The sequence below is a fragment of the Callithrix jacchus genome, chromosome X (genome assembly GCF_049354715.1).
Source record: "Callithrix jacchus isolate 240 chromosome X, calJac240_pri, whole genome shotgun sequence".
In the NCBI taxonomy this organism is placed as follows: Eukaryota; Metazoa; Chordata; class Mammalia; order Primates; family Cebidae; genus Callithrix; species Callithrix jacchus.
In genome coordinates, this window is record NC_133524.1 from 107,107,888 (window position 1) to 107,134,867 (window position 26,980).

Here is a 26,980-nt window from a genome sequence, read left to right on the forward strand (position 1 = left end):
TCTAACCCAGGAAGAAAGATACACATTAGTGTTTGGGGACAGTGCAGAGAGGCTGTTTCAATGGAGCCTTTTATATGAGGGTTTGAAAGTACAGCAGTGAAAAGGTTATTTCTTCTTTAGTATTTGGCCTGCAGTTAGGGTGGCCAGCATAGGGGAGAAGTGTCTGGGTTCCCTGCTGTATGAGTAATGTGCTTATATAAGATACACCATTGTAAAAACATAATTTCCATGGGAAAAAATAACTAGGTGCTTCAAAAATTAGAACTTCAAAGAGTTTCAACCACATTATATACAGCTGAAAGATGTAAAAAAAAACTGGAGGCAATGAAAGAAAAACAATTTGTATAAAAGTGTAGGATTTGGTCTTTATAAAGGAAGATGAAAGAAAATGGAGCAAGTTAGGCTAAATGAGAGATTGCAAAGAAACAACTTAATGAATTATCAAGTATATAAAGGGATAACACATGACCAGTAATAACTAGCTTTTATCTGTTGCTTCTGAGGACATAAAAAAGAAATTTAAATTGTAACAAGAGAACTGTAGAGAAAATAGCTGGTTCCAGAATTTGTTGCCACAAGAAGGACTAGAACTAAAGCTCTGTCTACGGAGATTACATTTTTTTTTTTTTTTTTTTGAGGCGGAGTTTCACTCTTGTTACCCAGGCTGGGGTGCAATGGCGCGATCTTGGCTCACCGCAACCTCCGCCTCCTGGGTTCAGACAATTCTCCTGCCTCAGCCTCCTGAGTAGCTGGGATTACAGGCACGCGCCACCATGCCCGGCTAATTTTTTGTATTTTTAGTAGAGACGGGGTTTCGCCATGTTGACCAGGTTGGTCTCGATCTCTCGACCTCGTGATCCACCCGCCTCGGCCTCCCAAAGTGCTGGGATTACAGAGATTACATTTTTAAAAGGCAAAACTATCAGAGATAGAGGAGAAGGTGCAATTCTACTTAACTCAGGGGTAATAAATATAGTAACTACTGTATAAAATATAATAATTATTACTTATAAACCAATAACTCTGTATTAGGCCCTCTGTTAGCACTCTATGCCATCTCAGTTAATTTGCACAACCATTTCATAGGTAGTAAGAATAATCTCCATTTTTGCAGCCGAGAAAACCAAGATTTTTAAGTGGTTGAGTAGTCTGTCTAATAACAACACTAGTAGGTGGTAGCCCTGCAATGTCAAATCTATGACCTTCTGGCTTCAGAGTCTCTGTCCTTTGCACTACACGGCATTGCCTTTAGGTTGCAGTCACATGTCTTTTCACTGTTGCCTTTTATTTCTATTATTAGTTGCTTTCAGTTCACGTATCCTTTTCCCCAAAGGGAATAATCTCAGTCTAACAGCTGGATTATAGTGATCAGCTGGTTAAATTAGCAACAACATGTATACCTCTGCTCAGTATGGACTATCTTTCTTTTGAGCCAGACTGAAATTAAGTTGGGCCAAAGATGAAGATGAGAAAGGAGGTGACGAACAAAATATCCATCTTTCTTGACTGAAATGTAATAGCTACACTGTGGTACAGAAATATACACACACATTGTGAGAAACATGTATGGAAGGATCCAGGGCCTTATCGAAGCATAAATCAAATTAGGCTGTAAATAAATCCATATTGACTTACGAGGGTTGGTACAAATAGCATATTAAAGGGGTGATGGCCAGGCACGGTGACTCATGTCTGTAATTCCAGCACTTTGGGAGGCCAAGACAGGTGGATCACAAGGTCAGGAGTTCGAGACCAGCCTGACCAACATGGTGAAACCTCATTGCTACTAAAAATACAAAAATTAATGGGGCATGGTGGCGCACACCTGTAATCTCAGCTATTCAGGAGGCTGAGGCTGGAGAATAGCTTTAACATGGGAGGTGGAGGTTGCAGTGCACTGAGATCACATCACTGTGCTCCAGTCTGGGTGATACAGTGAGATTCCGTCTCAAAAAAATGAAAATAAAAAATAAAAAAAAGTTTTTAAAAAAGGGATGAGCATACACTGGTAGTCCAAACAAGGTCAGTCCTTCCAAACAGCAATATTAACTGTAGTGTCCTAAAGTGGAATGCTGAAAAAAAAAAAAAAACAACTTGGAGATCAGAAATGAGACCAAGTAATTTCCTATTGACCAGGAATCCATGTATACTCAACACCGTCTACCACAGTTAATCAGTAATTTACGGGAAAAAACACACAACAACCATATTCTTTTTTTGGTAGCACCTAATTCAAATCATGACTAACTTTCTAGTAATCACTCCAATCTAATGTGCATTCATTTAAAGAGCACCTACTCTGCCTGGCACAGTGGGGGAAATAAAGATAAATGAAAAATAAGTTTCTGTTTTAGAGAGTTTATGCATTTTGATGGGGATGATAATACATGAGCACAAATAATTTTTAAAAACCAGAAGGTGACAAGGTGATAAATGCTCTTGGAGAAGCACAGGTTAAGTGCTGAAGAGTCCTAGAGTAGAGACGGGTTTACTTGTAGTTTGCAGGATTTAAAAACATTTAATGGAAGAGGTGGCATTTACACTGGCTTTTGAAGGATAAGCAGGATTTATGGGTGTGGAGAAATTAGGGATGGAGTTGGGAAGGCAGAAAAGAAAGGCCTTCCAACTACTGCTTATCGAAATGTGACCTGAGGACAGCCTGCGATAGAATCTGAGGAAGCCAAATTTGTGCTAGGTCTTGAAGGACTAGCAGGATTTCCACAGGCAGGAATGGAGAAAAATAACTTCCAAAATGAGTTAACGTTTTCTCATCCCACCTGTACATGTGCAGTTGTTACTTAGGGAGTCTTTTTTTCTCCTTTTTCTCCCAGTTCCTTATCATGAAATGGCAGCCACTCATTCACCCCAAGTCGCTTGCCATATGCTTGGACTTTGATGCTTTAACCAATCATAAACTTAAATTGGTTGCTTTTCTATTGGTTCAGTCAGGTTTCAGAATTTTAATAGGCTCAATTTAAGTGTAGTAAACTCAGATATTAAAAAAAATACATGGTTGCAGGTTGTCCCAAGTTATCTACATAGTCTTAGGAATGGTTTTTCAAAGTGATAGTCCACAGACCACCATTCAGCACCAGAATGAACGATGGGGTCTGCTTAAATGCAGATTCCTGGGTCCCACTCCAAGGCCACTAAATCAGAATCTCTGCAGGTGTGATCCAGGAATCTGAACTTCAAGTTCTCTGGGCAATTCTGAAGCACACTAAAGTATGAGGAACATTGAGAGGAAGGGGAGAGAGCAGAGCAACAAAGGTAAGAGAGTACAGGAACAATGCAGTGGGCCATGAGGTACATGAATATTGACCTATAAAGGAAGAATATTGACCTATAAAGGTAACTTGAGGCTAGATCATGAACGGCCCTTCACTGTCAGAGTCAGGGGTTGACATGTATTTGAGTGGCAACAGGGAGTCATCCCTTTCAGTGGCAGAACGCTGTGGTTAAAAGCCTGAAATATGGAGCCAGGATCCTCAAACCTTAGCTCCTCAATTCACTAGCTACCTGACCTTGGGTAAGATTCTTAAACTCTCTGCCTCAGCTTCCACATCCAGAAAACAGAGAACAATAATACTCATCACATAGGGTTATCATGAGATTAAGTGAGTTCATACATGTAAAATGCTTAGAAATGGGACTGGCATATAGTAAGTCCGAATACATGTTAGCATAAACATTTTTGAAAAGAGGTGTAACAAGGTGACGGATCTCTTTTTGGAAGATTAAGATGACAGTAGTGTATAGGAGTCACCTATGCAGCCCCCACCAGCAAATCCTATAACTTTTTTCCTCTAACTCAGTGGTTCACAACCTTAGCTGCATATTGGAATCACCACCTCCTTCTCCTCCTCCTGATCTGGTATAAATCAACCAAGGTAATTCAAATATGCACCCATGGTTGAGAACCAAGGCTCTAGATATATTTCAAATTTGTCCACTTTTAATTATTGAGTCCTTAGTATGCCAGGTCCTTCTCTTGTATTATCTCACTGAAATCTCACAACCATCTTGAAGGTAGGAGTTAACATTATCCTCAATTTAAAGATTTCTATGAAGGTTGAGTAAGATAATCCAACTACAAAGTGGCAAGGCTGAGATTAGAAAGAACCAAGGCAGCTTGGCTCCAAAGGCTCCACTCTGAACCACTGTGCCCCAGTCCAAGCACCCATTTTGTCACACTGGAAATAGTACTACCCTAACCATCTTGCTAGTCTCTCCAGTTACATAATTGCCTCCTTCCAATCTAGTCGACATAGTAGCCAGTGAGTTCTTTTAATATGTGAATTGGATCACTTCCCACTTTTTCTTACAACCTTCCAATAGCTTCCCAATGCATTAAAAATGGAAATCCAAAATCCTTCCCACGGCCTTCAGAGTCCTGCATGGTCTAACTCCTAGTCACTTGTCCAGCCTCATCCCGTGCTAGTTTCAACCACAATCACTATATTTCAGCCACCCTGGTCCTTAGGCTCTTTGAATGCTCTAAGCTCTTTCCTGCCTAGGGCCTCTGAACTTTCTTTTCTCTCTACTTAGAATGGTTTTGTTTGGGCTCTTTGCATGGATGACTCCTTTTTATCTTTCAGGTCTCAGCTTAAATTTCATCTCCTCAAAGAGGCCTACCTGACAACTCAAGCTAAATAAACTTCTTATTTTTTATCTCAGTCCTTTGTTTATTTTCTGCGTAGTGCTCACATTGTCTGTATTTCCACATTTGCTTATTATTTTTCTTTTCTGGTGAGTTCCGTAAGAGCAAAGAACATATCTTGGCTGCTATGTATGCTATATATATGGTTGTGTAGGTTGTGTACTACAGAAAGATGCTACAGCTACAAGGGCGCATTCACTGGAGTTTTCTGAAAAATGGCAATGCAGTATCTTACATAAGGGAATCCTTTTCGTAACTCACATAAAGGTTCCATATGATCTAGCAGCACCCTATATGTCTACTGTATTTAGCAATATAAATACCCCAATTCTAGCACAATGCTGAGCATACAGTAGATGTTCAAAAATATGTTGACTGAATGGAAGGAAAGAGGACAAAATTAGGATATTGCCAGTGGGAAAGTGGGAAAAGGGAGAGATATGGATAACTGCTGACAGATCTGGTAATTTGAGAAGAGGTAACAAATGAGAAATTAAACAGGATTACATTTGATCCCAGGAAACTAGAGAAAAAACTGGTGCCATTATAAAAAAAAATAAGAAAGCTAAAGAAGAAAAGACTGGTGTGAGAAGATAATTCAATTTTGAATATAATTTGAGAAAATGTTTTCTGCTTTGCTTTTATTGAGTTTGTCACTATCTTATTATGGGGTTTAAAAATATACGTAAATTTGCTCTGCACAGTCTTCAAAATGGCCACAACAGTGTTTTGCAAGGTCCATTCTTCCTTTTAAGGCTATGAATGAAAATAGTCTGTGTTTTATGATACAATAATTTAAGGGCCAAGCTAGAAGGGATTAAGGATAGAGAAATAAATATATTCACTTTCACATTTGATGACTCTCTCCCATCCTCTCCTGAAGCACTGCACTCTCCATCTAGTGTAATTTTTTTTTTCTTTTTTAAGACTGTGGCTTTTAAAATCAATGCTTTAATTATTTTTCCTTTAGTTAATTAAAGCACCTTTAAAAATCAAGGCTACCATAAAAATTACTTTTCCCTAGGCCACTGGACAGGTGTTTTCCTCCTTTCTAAATTCTACTACTCAGGATAGCAGCACCCAGGGTTCTTGGGATATAAGACACCTACCTCTGCACATCCGGCAGCAAGAATCTGGAACAGAGACTGGGAATGCACAGGTTAATTTGGGGCAAGTTTTGAGACCACAATACACGTTTCCCTCCTGCCAAGGAGAAACAGAATTAAGATCAGAAACATCTGGTGAAAGTGTAAAGGCTTCACTTAATACCTGAGATAGGGTAGGGGCTCAAAACATGGCATGTCCGTCCCCTGCCCCAGCTCTCTCACCATCAGTTCTCAGTACTTTCTACATTTGATTATGCATAATGTTTTTTCTACTGCAATTTCTCCATGCCAGAGACTAAGCCACAGAAGAGTTAGCAATCCTAGTCTGGCATCATAGTCTAAGGTGGTACAAAGTAGTCTGTGAGGGATGCCGTCAGCCTCTCAAGCACCAAATATAGTCTTGTTTCTTTCTTCTCTGTTCATGGTATCCCTTGGTCCCCCAGCTGGATTGGGGGTTTAAAGGAATGAAGATTTATGTCATAGCTTCCACTGGTAATATTCGCCAGAATTTCCCTTTGAAACCAAAAAATCAAGGTCTCTGGGGTGATACGAAACTATACAAGATGATCTGATGGCCACTGTGCACTCTAGCATAAGCCAAGGGAGAGGATAAAATTTACTTGCTGGTTACATCTGTTTTGGCATTAATCCTGATTTCCTAAATTTCTGTCTTCCGAATGTTATTCCTTAAACCTTGTTCTTAGTTCTTAGAAGCATATTCTTCTGGGGCTAGAAGGGTTCCTAGAAGGACATTAGGAAAGCAAGGCCACAACGAAATTCTCCTAAAATACTGAGATACTATATTCTTACTCAAAGTCTTAAAGGGAAGATATTCTATAGCTTCCCTTGGCAATCTGGTGCTTAATGCCACTTACAGGCAGAAAAAACTGTTTTGACATCTAACTTCATTCCTTCCTGGTACAGTTTAAGCACCCATTTTACTCCATTTTCTAGTTCTATCTATTATATTCTCTGGACTGCACGTTAGGTAAGATATAATTGGTATCTGTTGTTTGTAAAGTAAATGCAGTTCTTCTGACAAGTAATGTCCTAGTACTCCTCATGACCAAACATTTATAGAGTTTTCTCATTGCAGGGCACTAGGAATTAACTGGTTAGTAAAATACTTCAGAGACGGAAACTAACAGACAACTCATTTTGTCGTTAATTGGAGTGAGTTGCCCTACATGGTCAAAGTGACTTTTCCACCCATAGCATTCCCAAAGCTTCATATGATTGTGAATCCTTCAGGTGAAGCCTTTGGTGGTGTAATTATTATGAAAAGGAGTGCCGATCAACACAAACAGCTCACCTTTGCCCACTCAGGCAGTTCTACAGTTTTAAGACCGGGATATGATTGGGCCTGAGCGCTTCAACAGAGTTGTTCAGGGTTGGTGAAGATCAGGGAGTTTGGATGGGCATGGAGGCTTATGATTTAATGCAACTCATTTTTTATTCAAATACCGTTCAGTGCAGTCACAAATCAAAGTACAAATACAGAGGAAGCTCTTGTATTTGGGAGGGCCTAGCAGGAACATTAAGATGTAGGGTCGGGGTCCAAAGTGGCTCCCGCCGGGGGTCATGGCGCTTGCGAAGGCTAGGTCATCAGTTCAAGGCTAACCTGAGCAATCTCATAAGCTCAAACTGATTGGCAAAAAAAAAAAAAAAAAAAAAAAAGATGTAGGGTCTTACCGAACAGCTGCACTGAGTGCATTGATTGGGTTGCCGATTCTGAAAGAGCCCTTCAGCCACAAACAGCTCTCCATGTTGGTAAGTTGTCCCATTGTACTCGCAAGACTTGCTGGTCACCTTATTGTTCGCTGGGGGTAAGGAGTCTTCTGGAACAGGGTGGAGAAAAACCACACTGAGTATTGGCATCATTTAAAAGAAATTCATAAATCCGAATAACAGATGGGGCTATACTACATAGAGGGAAGTAAAAGACAGTCTCTGCTCCAGTGGCCAATAATTTTAAATAATATTAAAACAGCCAGATGAGGACAGCACCTGATATTACCATTCATCCAGCCATGCAGTCATTCTTTTATTTGTTGAGCACGTACTATGTGCCGGGAATTGTAATATGTGTTAGAGAGAGGTCAGAGAGAACATGGACAAGGTCCCTGCCTAGATGGAGCTAATATTCCTAGATGAACAAGATATATCTTTCCTGAAAGGAAGGAGTCCACGTTACCTCTATTTAATCTTTTCCCCAGGTTGCTTCAGAAGAGGAGCCATCTATTGTAACTGCCCTGGTAACTTTGTCCCCTCCCACATTGATTGATTGGTTGACTGGGTCTCACTCTGTTGCCCAGGTTGAAGTGCATGGTACAACTCTGCTCATTGCAACCTCTGCTTCCTGGGTTCAAGCAATTCTTGTGCATCAGCCTCCCAAGTATTTTGAACTACTGACCTCAATTGATCTGCCTGCCTCAGCCTCCCAAAGTGCTGGGATTATAGGTGTGAGCCAGGTACCTGGCCACCTCCCACATTTTTGAACCACTGGTGTGCTTATCTGCTTGTTCCAGCCTCTGTGGTTTTTGCTTATTTTTAATACTTCCACCAAGACTGCCCACTCCCCCACTCTTTTCCACCCATTGAAGTCCTATCTGATTTTTAAAGTTCAACTTAGGCCCACTTTCCTCCATGAAGCATTCTCTAAATAATTCCAGCCACAATCTGGACCTCTCAAGGCATCTTATGTCTGAAGCACACAATATGACACTTGAATATCATTGAAACTCATATTTGTGAATTATAGTAATCAAGCAGACCATTTACAATGGAGCCTTATAACAACCCTCTGAATCAAGTAGGGTAAATTTTTGCTTCATTTTCATTTGAGGGAAATGAAGTTGCTGAGGTTGTGTGAATTATTTGAAGTCACAAAGCTAGTGAGTGGTGATAAAAGTACTTGAAACCAACAATGGATATAATCAGAGCTCGGAAAGTACCTGCCATGAGACAGGGGAAGGACAGAAATCAGAGGCGTTGTGTGGGAGGGGCTTGGAGAGTTGGACCATCCTTTCTTTCCATCAGTCAATACTATAATGAATATGAGTCTATTTTATGGTGGGTCAGTTATACCTCAATACAGCTGTTTAAGAAAACAGAATGAAATTATTCCCAGGATGTAGTGAAAATGATAAGGGCTAACAATAATAACATCCATAATAACAATGTTAGAATAATAGATATCATTTATCAAGCCCTAGCTATGTGCCAGACAGAAGAGTGAGTGCTTTTACATATATAATCTCATTGGCTCTTACTAATAATGTTCTGATGTAAACATTATGATTATACACATTTTGCAGATGAGGAATCTGAGGCTTAAGAGGTTAATTGACTTGCCCAAGGTGACACAACTTGCAAGTAGCAGCACTAAGATATAAATTGATATCTTACTGATTCTAGAACCTTCCCTCATAGCCACTATCAAAAAGAGTGCCAATCATTTCAAACCTATAATAAAAAGGGGCCATTCAATTTAAAACCAAAACCCAAATCACTAGAACATGAAGGCTACGCTGTCCCTAATGTTGTGGCCTAAACACCCAGAAAACAGACAATGTGCCTTCTTTGGCTTCAGCGATTTGGGCAACTAACTCAATTCTATACTTTGCTATATAAGTTGATCTAACATCAACTTCTGAGTAATTCACTCTTAGAGTGTTAACTACTTATTAATGACCCTTTATAGGATATAAAGAAAATTCCTTACTTTTACCTTATAAAAACAGCCTTAGCTCCTAGAAAGAGTTTAACTTATACTAATTGACTCTCTGTCTGGGCTGAGGCCCTGCCCCTGCCCACAAGCATATACAACCAGAAAACTACAGCTGGAAGACATGAGTGAACTCCATCAGAGAAAGGACAGAAGCAGGGCCATTTGCCCCTTGGGCTCTAATTATTCCAAATCTCAGCATTTTGTGGTGAAGGAAAACTACAGCGACCCACAAGATCATTTTCGCCATGGCTCTAACAGGAGCTGGCACATCTTTGGAATACCAAACACACAAACAAAAAAGAAGTTTGGAATTATTTTGTCTCAAAAAAATGTGGCTTGATTTTTTGAACTGGGCCTTCTACCAAGGGATCAATGGCAAGGCAACTGCAGGGTGAGATTTTCCAGTGGAAGAATCTTGAGAATCTTCCTAGCAATAGTCTTCTGAGTAAGCTGGCACTGGAGTTTATTATTCAACTCAATAGGAGATAGTAAGAAAGAGAAAGAGAGGAAGACACAGCAGAATCAAAGAAAAAGAAACCAATTATGGTCATGCTGAATTTGTGTGCAATAAAATTCTTAACATCTTCTCATTCTTATTTCATTCTTCCAACACCCTTAACAGTGTGTATGTGGTTGGGGGAGGCGAATTACTGAAAATGAGGCTACTAGTATTCCAAAATATTTGACCCATGTCACAGAGCTGTTTAACAGGAGAGCCAACTCAGAAATATAGTTTTCCTGCCTCCAAATTTGTGCTCTTCACAGAATGGGTGTTAAAGCTTCAGAGCAGGATCACTGAGTCATAATCCCAACTCAGGGGTACCGACTCCCCACAATCCTGTACAAGGCACTTTACCTCTTTAAGCCTCACTATTTCTAGAAATGCAATATGGACTCAAATCTCCCCTTGCATCTTTAGAGGGCCAACACAGCATGCTTCCGAACTGCAGAAGGAAGAAAAGTCACCTCATACTTTACCCTCTTCTCTCCCAGATTTTCCAAGGTGGCTGGGCTAGTAGCCAACTATCCTTGGAACACATTCAGTGTTTCTGACTAAAAAGTAGCAGAAAGTCCATTCAAAGCAAAGCTGGCTACAGGGCCCCTCAGGGAATGCTACAACAGGAATGGCCAGGCTGCATGGCTTCTAGCCTCCCCCATCTCTTCCATTTCCAGTCAAATTCCCACATAGCACTAAAAGAAGGACTGGAGAAGAAACCATCCTAGGGTGAGCAAACACTAAACCATGTGACCACAGATGTGTTGAGAAAGAGGAGATTTCTTCTCCCCAAGTGAGGGATGATCTCATATGTAAGCAGAACCATGATTTCTGGGATGCTCAGAAAATACCTCCTTATCCTAAATGTCTCTTACCACCTTTTCTCTCACTGATGCTTAAAATGCCACTATGAGAAGTCTATTTCTCTAGGTTAAATGATTGCCTTTTGCAATCCCAAGACTTCTATGAGAGGCTACAGTTAACACCTAGTCACAAACTAACACCTCAGTGTGAATAACTGCCACAGGCTTTTTTTTTTTTTTCTTCAGAGCAACTGGCAAATTTTACCAAGAAGTCTGTGGTTCCACTTCACTTCTTTTTGTACAGCTTCTCTCCTCTCCTGGTGTTACCTTCTCACACTCTGGAACCAAGTCCTCATGCTGACTATTCTCTTCCCCACTCTGCCCACCTTCTAAAACAATCATTTCCATAGTGGGACAGTTCTTGGATAGTCAGAAAAGCAGCTTGTATGTCAGGAGACAAATCTGCTCCCAGTGTTATAAATACAAACCTCCCCAGAGCTTTCAGGGATCGGTTGCTAGTTTCCTTGATGTCAAACCATCTTTTCTTTTGCCATTGCTGCCATTACTTTGGTTCCTACTTTTCTTTTGATGGCTGAGTCTGATTCTAGTATTTCTTTGGTTCTCCGTCATTCTACTGATACAGCCTTAGAACATTTGCAGGCTACTGGAAAGAAGGGTGTTGGAGAAGGGATATGGAAATGAAGGTAAAGGCTAGAAAGAAGAGGTTATATTCCCTTTAATTGCTCGTGACACAGAGACACACACATCCAACAAAGTAAAAGTATATTGTCTAAAGGTATAAAGCTTGTATAAAGTCCAGGTCTCAGAAATATATGGGAGGAAAGAATGACTATGAAAAGAAACCCCTAGAACAGGATGCTGTTTCTATGTGCGTATCTCATAGTAATACCAGAGAAAAGAACTGAGCCTGGTCTCTGGGGTCTGCAAACATTGGTCTCTGGGGTTCTAGCTGCTATGATCTGAATATTTGTATGCCTCTGAAATTCATATGTTGAAATAACTCACAAGATTATGGCTTAGGAGGTGGAGGCTTTGGGGTGATTAGGTTATAGGGCGACACCCTCATGAATGAGATTAGTGTCTTTATTAGAAGAGGCCTGTGGGAGCTTATTTGCCCCTTCTACCATATGAGCTCACAGGGAGAAGGCATCATCTCTGAACCAGAAAGCAAGCCCCACATCTTTCCTTACCAGCCTGCTTTCTGCCCTCCAGAAACCCTATCATTTATAGCTAGTAGTAAAAGAACAACAATTGCATTTATTGAGCATTAATATGTACCTGGTACTATGCTGAACAGATCACATGTCTTACCTTGTTTGATCATCTCAACTTGTGGGGTAGGTACCATAATCATCCCCATTTTATAGATAGGGGAACTGAGACTCAGAGATGCTAAGGATTTGTTCAGCTAATACGCAATAACTAATTAGTAATGGAGCATTTGAATCCAAATGGGACACTCTGAAGTAAGGTTTCTCCTCCTCCTAGGAGAGGTCTTGAAAACTGCATTTTCAGCCAGCTCCCTCATGCAACTCTTAAGTTCTAGAAAGTTTCACACTCTTTGCCCTGTGCTCTACAGCCTCATTATGAATAAAACATCAAAGGCCTATGTTACAATGTAATTATCTAGAAAAGGACCCTGTTTTAAAACATTAGCTTCCATTGTCACTTCAGTATGGATTACTTAACAGGATTAGTATTAAGGCCTGCCGGCAGAACCTCAATGTGATAGGCCACAGAAGAGTTACGTTTTATACGGGAGGACAGTTTGGGGAAAATCTGGAAATTGCTGGACTCTGCCCAAGGAAAGCAGATCTAGTTAAGTCATCACATCAAGAGGTCCAGGGCAAAAAGAAGTGATGGGCATTGGAATGCTGAAAAAAAAAAGGGAAATCTAAAGGTAGGCATCACTGATTCAGCTGATGGACCCATCTGAAGCAGTACCTCGGATCTCAGGAAGCATCCCAAGGAAAACATCATCTGGATCCACATGGCCTCAGAATATGAGCATTGTTACTTTTTGGAGGTCGGGGGAGGCTGCAGACATTCACTATTCTTTGATTTTGTTTTTGTTTTTATATTTTTTGAGACAGAGATTCACTTTTGTTGCCCAGGCTGGAGTGTAGTGACATGACCTCGGCTCACTGCAACTTCTGCCTCCTGAGTTCAAGCAATTCTCCTGCCTCTGCCTCCAGAGTAGTTGAGATTACAGACGACCGCCACCACGCCTTGCTAATTTTTTGTATTTTTAGTAGAGACGGGGTTTCACCATGTTGGCCAGGCTGGACTTGAACTCCTTACCTCAGGAGTGGTACACCTGCCTTGGCCTCTCAAACTGCAAGGATTACAGGTGTGAGCCACCACACCTGGCCCACTGTTTTTGATACATTCGTTCTGCAAGATGTGTTGCATCCTGGATGTATGCTCTGACTTAGTCTGACTGAGATACAGCTCCCAGCTGCTCCTCCCTCCATTACAGCAGTGCTCTGGTAGAAAGCCATGGGTGATTTCCCACTAGCGCCCTCATTTGTCTGTGTTCCTTCCATTTGGGCCAAGGCCTAAAAGCCAGCCCAGATTTACACAATTACTTTAAAACTGTTTAAGAAAGCAATGTGACAGCTTCCACTTTGCCCAGATAGAGGAACTCAATAATGTCAGTGGAGAGAACCCACTTATTGGAATCAGATTGTGAACACAGTCATAGCTAGGGTCTCTCCCACTAGTAGGAATACAGCTGGGCTTCTGTAGCCATCCTCTTATCACACTGGCAGACCCGGTCTGTATAAGCTTATGCTGAACTCCAAAGTAACAGTGACAGTTACTTTTCAGTCAGTATTATATACTGTAAATTTTAGAAATTTTCAACACCTGAAATGTAGTGAGAAGGTTTGTTTTTTTACCCCTGTGCAGTCTTTCCCAGTCTTTCACTTCTCAAAAACTGTCAGATCCCAAGTGGTAACTAGAGATTCACTTCTGAGTCATGACATCCACTAAGAATTCTTTTATGCTTCATCTCCTGGGCGGACACCATCTGCCCCATTTTCCCATCTCAGTGGGAAGACCAACAGGTGTGATTTAGCCAAGCAGTTGCTCTCTGGCCAGAGCCATTTACCAAACAAATAGACTCTACTTTGGACTTATTGAGGACCCCAGACAGGTGGATTTATGCTCAGAAGGGTCACACATGTATTTCTGATTATGAGTAGTCCTAACAGGCATGGAAGAGAGAGAAAGAGTGAACTCCTCAGCCAACATTCCCATTGTATCTTATTTTGTTATTATTATTTTTAGAGTTGAGGGTCTCCCTCTGTTGCCCAGGCTGGAGTGCAGTGGCATGATCAAGGCTTACTGCAGCCTCAAACTCCTGGGTTCTACCGATCTACTTGCCTTAGCCTCCTGAGATGCTTGAACTACCATGGCTCCCACTGTATTTTAACCATCATTTCCAGTGTCTTCTCCTGTGACATGTTTTCCAAAATTGCTAAACAAAAGTAATTTTTGAATGGTTTGACTTTCCTCTTTGTTTTAAGTTAAAAATATCTTCGTTTTACGTCACCTTATCGAAGGTGATTTTCAAAAAGGATTTAATCATTTTTAGTTTAGGAAGCCTCCCCATTTCCTCCTTCACCCATCCTCTGGCCTCACACCCTACATTGCCCAACTCTTGTCTTGCCTGTTCAAGGAAACTTCATCTGATTACTTCTGCACTTGATAATCTTTTTGTGGGAAAAGCAATCAGTAGAGCAGATTGCTCCTGCAATGGTAGAGCTTCCAAAGGCGTCAAGTTCATCATGTCCCTAAACTCTCTTCCTCTCCACTCTGCCAGCATGCCCCCAGATTCAAGCATTAGTTATAGAAGGGCTCTATCTTTTCCAGAGGTTTAATGTCTTCAAAGTAATGAGTACAGAAGACTGGAACTATTCCCCAGTAAAGAGAAAGGTACTGTGGGTGGGTAGGGGGTGGGGTGGGGATACAATGAGATAACCACTTCACATTCTCTAGGATGGCTTGAATAAAAAAGACAACAATAACAAGGGTTAGCAAGTAGGTAGAGAAATTGCAACTCTTATACACTGCTGGTGAGAATGTAAAAAAATAAAATAGTACAGCTGCTTTGGAAGGTAATTTAGCAGTCTCTTAAAAAGTTGACATAGAGTTACCAATATGAACCACCAATTCCACTCCTAGACATATACACAAAAAAGTTTAAAGAAGAGACTGAAACAGATATGTATACATGAAAGTTTATAGCAGCATTATTCATAATAGTTAAAAGATGGAAACAACCCAAATGTCCATCAGATGAATGAAAATAATGTGGTATTATATCCATAAAATGTAATATTATTGTCATAACAGATGAACCTTGAAAAATTCTGCTAAGTGAAAAATAAAAGCCAGTCACAAAACACCACATACTATATAATTCCTTTTAAATTAAATGTCCAAAATAGGCAAATCCAAAGAGAAAGAAGAATAGTGGATGCCAGGAGCTGGGGGAAGGAGAGAATGGGAGTGACTACTAGTAGGTAGAGGGATTCTTTTAGCGATGATGAAAATATTTTGGAGTTAGATAGTGGTGATGGATGCAGCATCTTGAGAGTATACTAAAAACAGCTTAACCCTACAATGTGAAAGGGTGAATTTTATAGTATGTAAACCTTGGGATGTATGTATATCTCAACATAAGGTATGTATATGTCAATAAAGCTGTTACCAAAAAAACTAATCTCTGAACATTATATAATATAGACACAAAGGCTAGGTATCAGAGTGGAGCAGGCCTGGAAAAAATGAAGGTGCTTTGTAGGTGATAGGCAGGTGAAAAGGAGAAAGGCAGAATCACAAATGGGTAGAGGGGGCCAATCTCAAGTCATAATTTTGCCCAGTGCCCCTGGCCATGGTATATCCACCTTGGGAGATGGTGTGGGTCAGCTAGTCAGCTCAGCTAAAGAAGGGGCATATGGGGGGAAAGATTTTCCTGTTTGAAAGCTTCCAGGAGACACTGTGGGCCCACACCTTCAGCAAGACTAGTGGCCTCCATACTCATACCCTTGGCCCAACCCCCAGTGAGGTCCCAAGCCAGGAAATTCTTGTAGCAGATTCAGCAGATCACTCTGCAGCTAAACAGACAGACACAACACTCTGTCCCAACCAAGAAGGTGCCGACTGAGAGGAAACACTCATCTGCCGCTCCAGCTGGCAAGAAAAGCGTGGACGAGGGCGCTGAAAGCTCACACCCTAGTCTAATCCCAGCTCTCTCCCTCCTCACCCAGACCCCATCTGCAGGCTGTTTTTCATCCCACTTCCGTCAATGTTTCAGCTGCTGTGAGTCAGTAGCTGACCCTGCCTGAATATGCCATCTTGTCAGACAGATGGCTAGGATGGATGGCTTGAGGAGAGAGTGTGCAAGAAGCGGCCATGTCTCTGTGAAGCAAAGAGTGCTTGCAGATGGCATAGATTTGTTTTTTTTGGTGCGGGGAGTCCATGTATGCTTAGCTAAGTTATACTATTTTGCTTGCTGTGTGATGAAACTGCTATCACTTTGCATCTCTGGGCTGCAGTTTCTAAAGAACTTTCTGTGTGGATATGTGTATGTGTGTGTCAGAGGTAATCATTTCACCTGCTTCTCTTTCACAGGGATATATTATAAAGAATAAAAACAATTATGTTTTCTAAAAAGGCTCAGGAAGTAAAGAAGCTACATACAACAAAGTCAACTGATTATGATTATTTCCTGCTTACCAAGTGCATTCCATCTGAAGGCAAAAAGAGATGTATAATTTTGTCTGCATTGGTGGTCCAGTGTCCAGAGTTACTACATCCTATAGAAATTAGAAAAGTCCCCTCAGCTTGTGATTTGCTGCCTTACAGGTAGCAGCTCTAGTCTTGCAGAATCAGTCACCTACTTGTCAATAAACGTCCAAAGGCTAGAGTTCCACATATGGAGCCACATCACAGCATGGCCCAGCCAGGATCATGAAGTTCATGTCAAAGATGTATCTCCTGAAGATGTGCCACTTAGCTAAAGAATGCTCTACCTCTGAGTGGCCAATTCTGCCCTGACTCATGCTAGTCTCAACTGTCCCCACAGACTACTCTTTGCTTACTCATATCAAGCCCCCAAGGCCCATCAAACACACTCTGATTTTCTGTGGCAACTCTCATGGTTTGCCTGTCTGTATCCTACAGTCTAGCATATGATAGCAGGTGTGCTGCTTTTTAAGTGATCAATAAGTGCAAAGGAGACAGGGCCTATGCCTTCTACGTCTCTCTCTCCTTCTGGCTCTAGCATTAGAACAGAGCATGGTGGCTGGGCACAGTGACTCATGACTATAATCCCAGCACTCTGGGAGGCCGAGGCAGGTGGATTACCTGCGGTCAGAAGTTCCAGACCAGCCTGGCCAAGATGGTGAAATCCCATCTCTACTAAAAAATAAAAATAAAAAATCAGCCTGGTGTGGTAGCAGGCCCCTGTAATCCCAGCTACTCAGGAGGTTGAGGCAGGATAATTGCTGGCACCCATGAGCCAGAGGTTGCAGTGAGCTGAGATTGCACTGTTCTAGTGCTGCCTGGGTAACAAGAACAAAACTCTGTCCAAAAAAAAAGAACAGAGCATGGCGAGAAGGAAGAAATATTCAAATAGTGATACATGCTAATGTTGAGAGTCTAGTATTAATTCCATTAACATATAAACATGGATATCTAGAGGCAAGGTGGTTCTTCATTTAAGGCCCAGATAGCTGAAGAGTAATCCTTAAAAGTGATTCAGAAGTGAGTTACAGAATTGATATCTTCTGGGAAAAGGGTCCATGGGTTCAATCAGATTCTCAGTGTTTCATGACTCAAAAGAAGCTCTTTATTATAATACAAAGCAGGGGGGCTGTAGATTTCACTTCAGCAGTATGAGATCTCTGCAAGCAACTCTGTCCAGATTCTATGGCTCTAGGGTTATGCACACTTGTTTTCAGCTTTCTGTGTGCTGACAGTACTTAGTTGTGGAAGTTTCTCATAATCCAATCTTCAGAGGCAACCTCTACGTTCTTTCCTGTCAAAATTTCTTTGCTGAACAACTTTATCATCAGCTCCATTATTCAGCTCATGGACCATTCCAATCTCATTACATAAGCCTCCTAGAGTTCTATCTCCAAGAGGAAACTGGAAATGGCCTTCTCTTTTGACAGATGGAAATGAGGCTCAGAGATGCCAAGGGGACATTGCTATTTAGTGCCACAAAGCAAGGATTCAAATTCAGGTCTCTTCATTTTACCTACAGCCACAAAACATGAGGACTAGAGAAGCCCACTAAAATCCAGTCTAATAATTGCGGAAGATAAAGCACAAATCCATCTGATTTCAGAGGCTAATTCCTCAACCTCAAATCTTCATCTGAATTTGGATTATATAGCCCAACAAAAAGAATCCCTTCCATGGTGGATCTGATAGATTTGTATTATTCCTTTCTACTATACTATGGGTTTTAAAAATCTCTAATTACCAAGAGCTGTAATAAATGAACTCGTAGTTGCAATGAAAATGTTAAGTCAATGATTTTTCATGATGCCTCATTGTTAATGACAGGTTATGTGGTAACGTGTCACTTACTGTCTTCCTCTTCTCCCTGAATAAATTAAGAATGAGTTCTATTACTTGGTTAGTTCTAATCCTTTGGGAGCAAGGCTTTTTTTTTTTTGAAGGTCAATGACCCTTTGAAATGGACAAATTAGTCACTACCCTCAAGCAGCATTTACAGAAACAATGTGAGGCATCTGGATGAGACAGTGGGGTGTTCAGTCAAGCATTCCTTTGTATTGCCTACACCAGCATTTCCCAAGTTTGCTCTGCAGAGCCCTACTAGTACACAAGATGCTCTGTGAAAACAAAATTCTGTGCTTCAAATAAAGTTGGGAAAAGATCCACATTCAACAATCACAGTGTCCCTTTCAATGTGTTAAAAGGATCTCACACAAGTCTCACAGTAAAGAAACCTGTTTAATGACAACCCTGCATTTTCTCTGACTTTACTTATCCACCAGACTCTTTTTCTTTTCATCTAGGTAACAACTCTGAACATCCCAGAAACACCCCTTGGAAAGCGCTTCCTCGCACCACATCACAACCTAGATATTTTGAGGATCTGGATATTTGCCATCTCGTGGACACTATTATCTTCTGAATCCAGAACCCCACTCCCAACTTCGGTCACATTCAATCCTCAGCTAAGACCTAACATGTTTCTCCCAGACGGCTGATAGCATCTCCAGTATCTTTTCTTTTTTTCATTAGCAAGCGCTATAAATCAAGAGAAGAAGCTCCTCTGTGAAATACTGTATAGTGCTAATAACCAAAACCACTTGCATCAACAGCCCAATGACATCAGGCACCTGGGGACACAAAGTCAAGTCCAGGAGGTGCTATTTTTCCTGCGTATGATGAGATGCCAGGGAAGTTATTTAAGCAGTGAAATGGTTTGATGAGATTTACATTTTTGAAAGACTATTCTGAGACCATTGGAAAAGAGATAATGAGCTTGGAGGCAGGACCTGTCAGGAGGGTATTTGAAAGCACCCATTGCAATCACAGGCACGAAAGGAAGAAAAGAGACATTTGGTACTTAAGGATTAATTGAGAAAAATTGTCCCTCAATGCGCACATTATTTTGTTTGGAAAACTTTTAGCAGCAGGCTTCAGAAAGTAGTTCCTGGAGGCCACTGGCAGACGTTGCAAGGAAGGGGTAGCAGACCAGACTCCAGGCTGCTGGAGCAGTGGGAATGCTGTTAGGAAAATGCAGTCTACCTCTTCCCGGAGACCAAGGGAGACAGCTCATCTGCCATGTCATGGAACTACTAGAGGAAAAAACGAAGTATCATGTTGCTCCTCCTAGGAAATTCTTTAAGAACCCAGATCAAAATCCCTGCTGCAGGGAGATACATTTAGGCAAGACTACACAATACACAGAAAGGAAAGGGAAGATGTTAGGAAGTCTAGATTCTAAAGAACTCCACCACTGATTGCCATGGGATGGTGACAAGTCCTTATGAAAGAGAGGTGTGGAGAGTAAAAATATGTCCAATATTAATAAAAATTTCCAGTTTGAAACTGGGGTTCTTCTGGCAGGTAGATGCTCATATTAAAGTGATTAGAGTAAAAAGTGATGATATGGGTCAGAGACCAAACAAGTAAATAAGGTATATTATCATCTTTGGACTCACCAAGGCCAGAAAAACACTATGAGATTCAGTCATTGCTTTAGACCAGTAATTCTCAAAAGGGGAACAAGCAGACCATGGTATCTGGTGGGAGTGGTTTCAAACTCCACATACTACCTCATCCCTGATTGAGAATCACTGCACATGATAGATGTCATTTACGGGAGGGCACCATATGCAAACAATTTAGAGGCAAAAAGAGTCTGAGGGTCACAGTTCTAATAATGACAATAATCACACCAATGAGACTAGGAACTAATATTTACTGGCTCATGCTTGTGCTGAGCTGGCTCTGTGCTCAGGGCTTCAGGTTCATGTTTCTTAGTTCTTTTCTCCCTATAACCACCCTCTAAGGTGAGTATTGCTATTATCTACAGTTACAGATGAGGAAACAAAGGTTAGGAAGTGGTCAAACCAGAAGTGACCCCAGAAGTGGAGCTATACTATATTTCTCTAGAGGTTGCATTATCTGAAACTCCAGCTAGGAGAAAATAGCTATCTATTTCTGATGACCCACTATAATGGCTTTTCCTAAGTTCTTCCCACAATTTCCTCTGGAAAGGAAACTACTCTCTCTCACACATGGCCACATAAGAGGTCTAAAATATATAAGGTAGCCAATCGAAAGGAAGTACCTGACTACCTTACCTCATATTAGCCTTAAATGGCTCCAGATACTGAAGGAGAGGGGAGGGAGACTATCACCATGGGTTGTACCTTCTTCAGAACAGAAGAAGGAAAGAATGTTTAAGAACTGCAGATTAGGGGAGGGACAGTAGAGGGTAGGGAGTTGGGGAGGGATAACATGGGGAGAAATGCCAGATATAGGTGATGCGGATGGAGGCAGCAAACCACATTGCCATGTATGTACCTATGCAACAATCCTGCATGATCTTTACATGTACCCCAGAACCTAAAATGCAATAACTAACACACACACACACACACACATATATATATATATATATATATATATAATTATATAAAGAAAAAAAAGAACAGCAGATTATTTCACTAGTTACAGGGCCAATGGAATAATCTTGGAAAGAACAATTCCCTCTGCAGAAACTAAAAATGGTGTCTTGACAGCCAGCTCCTCTTCTCAGAGACCACCAGCCCTCTACTCATAGTGTGGTGTGGGGACCAGCAGCATTAAGAGCTAGTTAGAAATAAAGAATCTCACACCCTCCACTGCAGAGCTACTGAATCATTGTCTGCACTTCAGTAAGATTCCCAGGGATTCAGGTTCTAAGAGTTTATTTTATTCAGAACCTTCAATAATGCTGCAGAAACAAGTCAGTTTCTCAAAGGCTCATTAGAGTCTTGAGAAGCCTTTTTACTACCTGTAGCGCACACACATATGTCATATTTGTTCCATATGGCCCCAGTCCATACCCCAGTGAGATATAAATGCAGGCAATCTTAGAACTGAGCTCCTTGCTACCCATAACCTTTGTTTCCAACTCCCATCTCTGCAAGAAATGTCAAATACAGAACAGGATTCTGGGAAAGTGAGGTTATCTACTCCCAATTATAAAAAACAACAACTTTACAACTACAGTAGTAGTTCTCAACTGGGGCCAATTTTCCCCCAGGGGACATCTGGCAATGCCTGGAGACATTTTTGGTTGTCACGAAATGAGAAGGGTAGTCTGGCATCTAGTGGGTAGAAATCAGGGAAGCTGCTAAACATCCCACAATGCACAGGATAGACGACATGACAAACAATTATCTGGCCCCAAAGTGTTTGGGAAGCTCTGGACTAGAAAAAAATAATAGATACAAGTCATCTAATCCCTAAATGTTCAAAATAGAGCTAGGGAGAAAAGGAACATAACAGTGCTTTTTCCATTCTGTTGAACAGCTTTAGGTTAGGCAGTAAAGATCTAGCTGCCCTTGAAGGGGTGATGCACCCCTTTGGCTTATATCAAACTTACAGAGTTGAGCCTTTCTTTGACCTGAAGTTCATCTCCAAAACTACACCCTATAAAACCAACTGCTCAGGAAGTCATGATAGACACAGAAAAATCTTTTTCACAAATGCCAGTCTTCAAACTGAGCATTAAATAAAACAAGAAGAAGCCTTACCTTATTTTTTCCTCCTGTTCTCAACAAACAACATAATATCATCAAGTAATTGAAAATAGAAACAACCTGAACCAAGAGGTAGCCATAAGAAATACCAATTAATAGGATTAACGTAATTCTTCTATGTGAGTGTTAAAGGGGTCAATGCCCTGGTAGCCAGGCCAAAAACGGAACAAAGATTAATTACATAGTTCCAATTTTAGTGGTTTCCTTTTACTTTTTAAGAATGATTTGTGCCCCATTTAGGATTCAGAATGAATTCATGGGATCACTGCTCATGATATCACTGAATGCCATCTACTTCATGTTCCTGCCCCAGGATACATATCCCAAGCCTCTGTATCAATGAGAATGCAAGTGCTTTTACATATGGGTCCAGAGGTCATGTGAATTATAAAGTAAAAATGAGGATTGGGGAAATTACATTTATCTAAGACCTCTGTGATCAGCACTAGTCTCCCATTCAACCAAGGCCTACAGTGCTCCGTGAGGGGCAGATATTTTAATATTGAAGGTATGTTGGTGAAGACTGCAGTTAAGACTCAGTTAAATTGAACCCTTCCTACAAAGAATCACCCTTGCTCAAGACAAGTAGGCAGCAGAATACACAATGTTGTGTGCTCATTAAACAAATCTCCATCTTCCTCCCCAGAAACCCAGCTATGCTACCTTCCGCAGTCTCACCTGCATAATTCACATGGTGGAGCCATGTGAATGAGTTCCAGTCAATTGAATGTGGGAAGAAATGATGAATATGCCTTAGAAGAGTGACCTATAAAACTTCCTGCACAACTCTCTTTGCCTTCCTTTTCCTAAACTTAAGACCACATACCAGAGAATCCAGTGATGAATGTAAGACTCTAGAGGAAAGAAAGACCACTAGAGTGAAAGGGGCCTGGGTCCCTGAATGACTGCATGGAACAAAAGCCCTCCTTCTCCATAGGCCCCACCACTCCCACCTTCATTATCTTTAGTCACTGAGGAATGGGGATTGTTAGAGCAATTGGCTCATCCTGACTAATTCTTTTGTCTTTGCAAATATGTTCCCTCTTCCAAAATCATGGGCCATTTGTTTCACTTTAGCCCATAATGCTGTATTAATATCACCTTTCACATTCTTTCTACCTTTCACATTCCATATTCCTCTTCCATCTTGATAACTGCTTTCCATAGCACTAAGGGAAGGAACTGCCTAAAGTCTATATGCTTAGAACTTTGTCTCTGATTCAAATTAAAAGTAAACTAAAGTGAAATCAAAACCAGAGGTATGGGAGGTCCAATTGTTCTCAGGCTTGCTGCCCAATAGCAATCAACCCTTGGATGCAATGGCATGTAAGACCTGGCTCTGAGGCCTGACTTCATGTTCATGGCTGGTCTACACAGCATTTTAAGGAATAATTACTGTCCCAATGCTTTAGCCCCTAAGTTGTCCCTCCGCCACGTATCAATATCAATGACCAGCATGGCTGAGGAAGGCCAGGTAGAGTTGAACAAAAGATACAACTAGGCCAGATAAACTAAAGGTAGGCAAGGAAGTACATGAAGAAGAATCTGAAAAGAAGTTCTTAAGGTGTGTGGTTGTCATTAGGGCTTTCTATCAATATTCAAATTCTCCTCCTTCCAGGCACATGGTAGTATTGCATTTCCCTGTCCTGTAGAAGTCAAGTCATGGCCGTGTGACTTGCTCTGGACAATGCCAGATGAGCAGAAGTAATGTGTCACTCCTGGCCAAAAGTCTAAAATAGCCAAGCCAGAGTTTGTTATATTCCCTTCCCATAGTACTGGAATTAAATTCCCGATGGTGAGGCACTGTCTGCCAGGGTCCCTTGGCGATAATGACATGCAACAACCTAAGACAAAGAGGTAGTATGAGTGAGAAAGAAATGTTTGTTGTTTTAAGTCCTGAACTTTGTAGGTTGTTACTGCATCATAATTTAGCCAATTTTGATTACTATAAAATATCTAATATTTGATGAGGAATGGGCTTTGATATTCAAAATAGGAAAGATAAAAATATTCCTGCAATTTCTACATCTCTTCCCCAAAAGAATGGGGGATAAGAATTCTTTTTTCCCCAATGTGATATGCACAAGTACTCCAGCAGCTGAAACCAAGTCTTTCCTACTAATGTGACTTAGCCTCTTGTGTCTAGAAAAGGGGTTATAGGCCAGATATGACCTGCAAGATGTTTTTGTAAATGTTTTATTGGAACATAGCCATGCCCATTAATTGACATATTGCTTATGACATTACAATGCAAGAGTTGCTACCGCAGAGACTGCAAGGCCTACAAATGCTAGCATATATACTATTTGGCATTTTACAGAAAAAAAATTTGCTAGCCCCTAGTCTAGAAGAAGCCAAAGGACAACAGATCCATGGAGGATCTGGAAAATAAATCCAATGTGCACTGCCACTCCAAGTAAAGAGTACATACTCTTGGTAGCTATGTAACCAAAAGCATACACAGGTCAAAAGTTGGTACCGGCAGGATTTTTCTTAGTGCTTCAGGCCTTTTTAGAGACAGGCAGTCGAAGGGAACCCTAATACAAATGACTTCCAATGAGCACATCGTTAAAGTTCTGTTGTTTATAACCCCTCTCCTCCAGTATCAGGATGGGTATAGGATCTGAACAAAGGATATACACAATATATATCAGGATTAGCAAACCTGACAGTCCTCAGAATGACTCAGTGGAAAGTTGCTTAAGTGCTTGCTCAAAATGATTCACTGCCTGGAGAGTCCATGGCAAGTCAGATTCTTAGGCTAAAGTGGGAGGTACAGTTTGTCCACCTCCCTGAACTCAGCACAGGGCAAGCAGGCAGGCTCTAAGTAAGTAGGCTCTTAGAGGGTTTGATGAGGGTCTCAACCTGCTGGATGAGGCCTCTGCTGTGGCCACTGGCTGCCCTCCGGGGGTGGGGGTGTACATGGCGTGGCTGGAATGCTAGGAATCCTGGGCTGGCCTAGCAGGCACTCCAATTGGCTTGGTGTTCTACATGCTCCAAAGACTTTCTCCAGTGTCCTTGGCATCTGATAACTATACTTGGGCTTAGGATTTTTAGGGCTGGGTGGGTCCCTGGAAGCCTTCTATCTTAGTACCAGATCACTCCTTCATTTGGTGGTACCAGCAAACAATCTGGCCATTCTATTGCGGATGGGACACAGGCTATTTGCTCACTTGCCTCTGCCTGGTTCTTGAAGGGCTGCCTGGAGGAGCTATCTGCTTGACTGAAACTCAGCCTTTGGTGACTGTTAACAGATTTTGCTTCATTTCAGTTATTGCTGTGTTACTGTTGGTTGGCTCTGGGTTGAGGGCAAAGGCCTGGGGTGGAAAACAGAGAAAGGAGAAGAGAGATTAAAGGATACTTTACTTAGACCTACAAGTTGAATTGTTCTTTCTTTCAGCAGGTGATTCTGAGGTTAGTTTGGACTGGATGTTTTCTCTTACTTTCTAAGGTAACATAGCCATGCAGTCCTCTCATGAAAAATTTCCTTTAAGCAGACCCATGAATACTCTAGATAATCCCAGAATTCATGCACTTTTTAGAGCACCCTGAGCTATTTGCTGACGAGGTATTGTATGTGAAGTCTGACAAAGATCAGTTTGATTGATCAATGAGAGTCGGCATTGTATTTGCTAGCCTGGAGAAATAAGCATGGCCAGGACTGAGGAGAAAGTCCTTACATGCTCCCTCCACAGTACTATTAATAACATGAAAAAATTATCCAGTGTAATCCCAAAGACTGATTTCAAATCAAAACAAAGCAAATAAAGGAAAGCAAAACAAAAGAACAGAAAGACAAGCACAAGGGCTCCCTAGGGTTCCTCTAGCTTGTGGGATGGGTGTGGGTGTGAGCCTGTGAGAGTGTATGTGAGAGTACGTGTGTTCCAGATGTACATGAGAGTCACATGTGTGTGTTTGTGGGGACAGTGGTGAGGCGGGTAGGCAGACTTGGAGGTTTTCAGGGTTAGGGCTGGGCAAACATGCCTCTGACTCAGAGGAGGAATCTCAGTTTCTTTTGGTGGGGAGAAAATTAAACTTTTGTCAAACAACCTCATGCCAATTCCTCTAAAGGGGGGTAGGAAGGACAGTGTCATAACACAGAGAGTGTTAATGGCTGCTATTTTAACAATCTAACCTCACTGCCCCAGGGCGCCAGTAGAAACTAAACAGTCTTATTGCAAAGGGTGCATTTTCAAAAAATCAAATAAATAGCTGAAGGCGCACTCATGTTGAAATTGTGCCCAATTCAGTGTCAATCAACAAGTTTCCATTGAATGCTGGACAAGCCAACTCCTCTTCCAGAGAGAACACAGAAAACATAAGTTCAGTTTGGGGGCAGCTGGATGATCTTATGTCTCCTGTCCTTTTATTTATGTATGTATGCATTTATTTATTTATTTATTCATTCCTCCCTTTTTGCTTCTTCCTTCCTTCTCCAGCTAGGACTTTTGTTCCCCAATTCAGATCCTCCCAAGTTAATTCCTTTCTAATGCATCTGCCTGGCTCTGGTCCTAGTGCTGTGGTTCTTCTATTTTATGTTTCTATACATGAGGACAGTCCAGCTGACCTGGGCCTCAAGGCAGGTCCACATTATTGTAAAACAACAGCTTTCTACCTGCCATGTGTTCCATGAGTAGAGATGGAGAAAGTACCCAAATGTATACAGTATAATGCTATGACTTTACTTGGTAACATGTACATTCTGATAAGCCAGCATGCTGAAAAGTTATATTATTCCAGTGACAGAATGTATCCTAGGCACATATTTGAAAGTAGGCAGACACAGCCACTAAATCTTAGTGCAAAATCTCCATCTCCATCTTGGTAAGCATGTTTCTCCCTTCTCCCAACTGATTTCTGA

General features: G+C 41.3%; 1 protein-coding gene across 4 annotated transcripts in view; it reads right to left on the minus strand.

The window, feature by feature from the left end:
• The window catches only part of CHRDL1 (chordin like 1), a 125,592-nt gene that overhangs the window by 48,426 nt on the left and 50,186 nt on the right, over positions 1-26,980 (minus strand). For 2 of the 4 annotated variants that reach the window (XM_035288240.3, XM_008989763.5), the window contains exons 5-6: positions 7,459-7,601; positions 5,770-5,863 (exon numbers count right to left, since the gene is read on the minus strand). In XM_035288240.3, the coding sequence (XP_035144131.1) occupies positions 5,770-5,863; positions 7,459-7,601 (237 nt within the window). Of the gene's footprint in view, positions 1-5,769; positions 5,864-7,458; positions 7,605-26,980 lie in introns of all 4 variants that reach the window. The other 2 variants (XM_008989764.5, XM_002763160.6) reach the window with 1 other exon arrangement.